Source organism: Trypanosoma equiperdum (genome assembly GCF_001457755.1).
Source record: "Trypanosoma equiperdum strain OVI genome assembly, contig: ctg_2014, whole genome shotgun sequence".
Taxonomy (NCBI): Eukaryota; Euglenozoa; class Kinetoplastea; order Trypanosomatida; family Trypanosomatidae; genus Trypanosoma; species Trypanosoma equiperdum.
This window is the reverse complement of record NW_027124077.1, coordinates 6,454-11,141: the sequence shown is the minus strand read 5'-3', so window position 1 is coordinate 11,141 and position 4,688 is coordinate 6,454. Positions and strand designations below refer to the sequence as shown.

The 4,688-nt window shown below is 39.2% G+C and overlaps 1 pseudogene across 1 annotated transcript; it reads left to right on the top strand.

Moving 5' to 3' along the window:
• The first annotated feature begins 859 nt into the window (after positions 1 to 859).
• On the top strand, positions 860 to 2,297 carry TEOVI_000744500:pseudogene (annotated as a pseudogene). Its single transcript is given in 2 exon segments — positions 860 to 1,306; positions 1,308 to 2,297. Coding segments are annotated over 2 exon segments (1,437 nt in total).
• The last annotated feature ends 2,391 nt before the right edge of the window (positions 2,298 to 4,688 follow it).

The following is a 4,688-nucleotide window of genomic DNA, read 5'->3' as shown; positions in this document are numbered from 1 at the left end:
TTATTTCAATACTTTAATCGTAAAGTGTAAACTTTTAGTAAAATGTGTATGGAAGTGCCCTATGAGTGTGAAATTCTAAGCAATGCGATATGTACTAAGAACGATTTCTAACGTTGTTCACTTTATAGATATTAGTTAAAATTATAATAATAATCATAATAACAATAATGATAGGAGAGTGTTGTAAGTGTGTATATATGCTGATATTATGGAAGGAAAATGGTGATGATAAATGTACGAGAAAATGGACTGAAAAAATAGCAATAAGAGTAATTTAGTGAGGGGATGGGGGCATTGAGTGTGATAGAAAAAAGAGCATGGGAAATATTATTAAGTAGAACGCAGAATTAGAAACTGCAAGGAGGAGATTGGAAGGATATAGACATTTTTTTTTGACGAGGGACAAAAAATTCGGTATTAAATAGGTTGATGTAAATAGTAATTTGTTGTGTAACAAAGGGTATCGGAAAGATCAGTCTCGTCCATGTTAGGTCTTAAATGCCAGAAGCGGCTAGGGTCAACATCTTTTAATAGTATAGAATTGTTGCAGGACAAAGAAATGTGTCCAGCAGTGCCAAGCGGCAATTTTCGACCACTCTGCGACAGGCATTACGTCAGCTACGACACGACAAGCCTGCTTTCTCAACACTGACGTAATCTAACACAACATAGCAGCAGCAAAAAAAAGGCACCATAGCGGTAAAGTGAGCGGCAGTGGCCGTACCCAGAACCCACATCGTTTAACTCGGCACACAATCTAAGAAAAAACTTACTTTCAACAGCCGCCCATTTGGCACCAAGGTAAACCGACACAAAGAAACAGAAGATGCTGAACATTATTAAACCATTACTGGAAGCGTTTGTATTAACTCCAGCGCTCTCCGCCGCTATGCAACCGAACGATGCAGAGGCACAAGCGGTAAACGACATTTGTGCAGAATACAAATATCACAGAAAGAGGGATGAGCACCAACAAGCACTCACGGCACCCGCCGAAACCGTAATTCGGCAACTCCGAACGCAAGCACTACACTGGAGACTAGCAGCGGCAAAGGCTATCGACACCCGGCAGCGTTGCCTTTACACGGCACTGGAGCTATCGGCAATAGCAGACGGCTAAAGAATCTCAGCGGAACTAAGTCCAGCAGCTGCAGAGGTATCGACAGCCCGCGCGCTGATAGCAGCGCAACGAGAGATCATCAGAGCAGTGCACGAGCTAGCTAAAAGCAAACTCAAAGACGGCGGCAACGTGCACGCAGCCACAGGCAGAAACACCGTCAAAATAAAAATTCGCCTACGACGCAGCAGGAACAACGGAAATCTGCCAGCTCGCAAAAGACTCCGACCCAGTAGAATACCAGACACAGCCACCAGAACCCGACAAGCTTTTTGAGATAAAGTTGCTAAACACTGGAGACATCCACAAACTGTTACCGACGCCTCAATTACAGGTAACGGCCAATTCCAACGGCTGTGGTGACGGCAGACAAAAGAACGGAATTAACAATGCCCTAGCTAGCTGCCAATTCAGCAAGGAAGACACGGTCAAACCAGAATTCAGCTCCACAGCCTCAGCAACCAAAACGAGCCCAGCGGAAACAAAACTCTTTGAAAACAACGAACAGAGGACAAAATATCACGCCAAAGCAGCAGCGGCGGACCTGGACAGCCCACTGCACCTCAGAGAGGCACAGGCGCTGTGCAAGGCACTGTCAAGGCCAAAGATAAGTGCGTCAAGCGTTTTAGCAGCAGACCCCGACAAACTAAGCAGCAACACGGTTGTGACAACGACGATCAGAAATTGCGACCCAGAATTCGCTAATATAAGCAAACCGCCAGACAGCGAGCAAGCCAAAGTAGTCAGTATCTACATCAAAGCAGCCTACGGCAACGACCGTACCACTTTCAAACGTAATTTCATAACTCAACTGGGAGACCGCAGCGTCAACACCAGAGGCCAGGGCACGCAGGAAGCCAAAAAGATTAGCTCAATAACGGACACAGCAGAAGCAGCAGTAGCGTTGAGTTACTTAGAAAGCGATAGAAATAAGAGGGAACTCGAAGCAGGAAAAAAGGCTGCACCACTCCCTGCAGTAGTGGATCCAGCAAAGGAAAAAAAATGCAAGGGTAAACCGCAGGGTGAGTGCAAAGATGAAGATGGGTGCGTGTTCAAAGAAGGAAAGTGCCAAATAAAAGTAACCGCAACAACAGAGACAGATTGTACAACAAACACCACAGGAAGCAATTCTTTACTCATTAAAACTTCACCTCTTACGCTTGCATTTTTGCTTTTTTAAAACAAAATTTCCCCTCTTTATTAAAGAATTTTTGCTACTTGATATATTTTAACACCTAAAATCAGCCGAGTTTTTTTGTTTGTTGGTTGTAAAAAATTCTAATTCTGTAAAAAAAATTTCTGGCAGCTAAATTTTTTCCCCTTTCCCGTTGAATTTTATTTTTTAATTGGTAGGGAGGTACGAGGTGGGAGGTGAGTTAGTTAGTGGGGTTAGTTAGGTTAGTTAGGGATGTTAGGGTTAGGGTTAATTTTCCTCTTTTTTTAATTCATTTTTTAAATTCTTTTAATGATGCAGTGACTCTTTTTTTTTTTTGCACCACCTTGCTGTTTTTATTTTTTTAATGATGCAGCGGCTCTTTTGATATGAAAATCCTAACCTCCCTCCTCCCCCTCGCACCCCCCGCGCGCGCCTCCAGTTTTTTTTGCGAATACCCTTTTAAATTTTTCGAATTTTTGAATTTTAATTTTTTCAATATTTTTTTTCGGGTCTCCATTAAAAATTTTTTTGGCCTTTGTTTTTTTTCACATTTTTGATTTTTTTTTGTTTTACCTCTCATTTTTTTCCGCCCCACCTTTTTTTTAAAGGCGCTGCTCTGTGCGGGTTAGGGTTAGGGTTTCGGGTTAGGTGTTGAGGGTTTCAGGTTAGTGTTATTGGGTTCAGGTGTTTCGGGTTAGGGTTAGGGTTACCTGGTTAGGGTTAATTTTGTTCTTCCTGCTAATTTTTTTTATTAGTAATGAAGCCTTACAACTTTTGTTTTTTATTAGTGATTCAGTGGCTGTTTTGTTATGCGGATCCTAACCCTTATTCTGTTCAAGAATTTTAGCGGCTTTTAATTTCTTTTTGGCGGTATTTGTTTCGTTTCCTTTCCAAAAACTTTTTTGTTATTTTTTTCTTCGAGTTTTTGAGATTTATCTTTTAAAAATTTTTTCATTGTTTATTTTTGTTTGTTAAATTTTTATTTTTATTTTGGTTTTTTTTTCTACACTATTTTGGAATTATTTAAAAATTTTTTGACCGGTCTCTATTAATTTTTCGGTTTTGGAGATCATTAATGCCAGTGCAGCTGCAGCAGCGCAGACATAAAGGAGAAGCGAAGGAACACAAGACAAAGTGCACATTCAATGAGGATGGCAAAAAAGATGCAGTAAAAAAAGCAGAAAACCAAGCAGGGACAGATGGGAAAACTTACTGCAAGAAACATGGCAATAAGAAGGATTGCGAAGCAGAAAATGAGGTGTTAGAACCCAACGCACCACGTAAATGCGGATGAATAGATTATATTGATGGTACTGGCAAACTTCTCAAACCGGAGTGCCGCTCTTCCAGTTTTCTAATAAATAAGAAATTTGCTCTGAGTATGGCTGCTGCTTTTGTGAGGTCAGTAGAATTTTAAAGTATTCTTACTGAATTTTATATATATTTTTGAAATTCTACTATTTATAAGAAAATTTTCTACAATTAATAAATTTACTAAGGTTAGATATATCTTAACACTGTTTGAAAAAAATAAAAAATTTTAAAAAATGGAGTGGACAAGAAAAAGTAAAAATTTGGTATCAAAGTAGCATGTTGCTGTTAAGTACTAAGCTGATATGGTATAAAAAGTTAGTGGCATTCTAATATATATTTTTAATTATGGACGCTAAGTAGGTTTATAATAAAAACGAGAATAAAGAACATTTAATAATGATGATAATAATAGGAAAATGTTGTGAGTGTGTGAATACTAATATTATAATAAGAGTGGTGAGAAAATGAAGAAGTAAAAGTAGGAATACCAGAGTCAAATCGTAAATATAAACTAAAGCTTCTACCGAGAATTTTAAAGGTAATTCAATCTTAGCAGACGCTCTTTAGTGACGGGATAGCGACTGATATAATTAAAGAGCGTTGAAAGAGGCGCAGAAAGACGACCACAAAACAAAGAAAACGGTGATAAGTATAGAGAAAATGAGAAGAAAGTCTTACCTGCCGCAACAGTAAGTAAAACCTATAGCGTAGTGTACGGCAATCATTGTTTATGATGCCGTGCAATCGATGAAGTACAGAGCTGCAGAAACAAGCTGTATCAATTCCTGTAAATAACAAAAGCTTTGCTTCATATGTAAAAACTACAGGCTGAAGCCTTACATCAATTTTCCGAGCCATGAGGAAACACGTTTTTTGCTATTACAGGTTCAGTATGAGCAAACTAACAGAGGCCAAGAGTTAATACCCCACTGCCTCACACAAGTCAAACCAACTAAAAAGTACGCACGAACCTAAGAGCTTACAACTGATAGTTTCCGGTGCTTAAACGGTAAGAAGCCAAGAATTGACTAATTTTGTAGCACCAACACGAAAGGTAACAAAACAAAACTTCCTGCAACATTTTTTAGAAAAAGAACAACA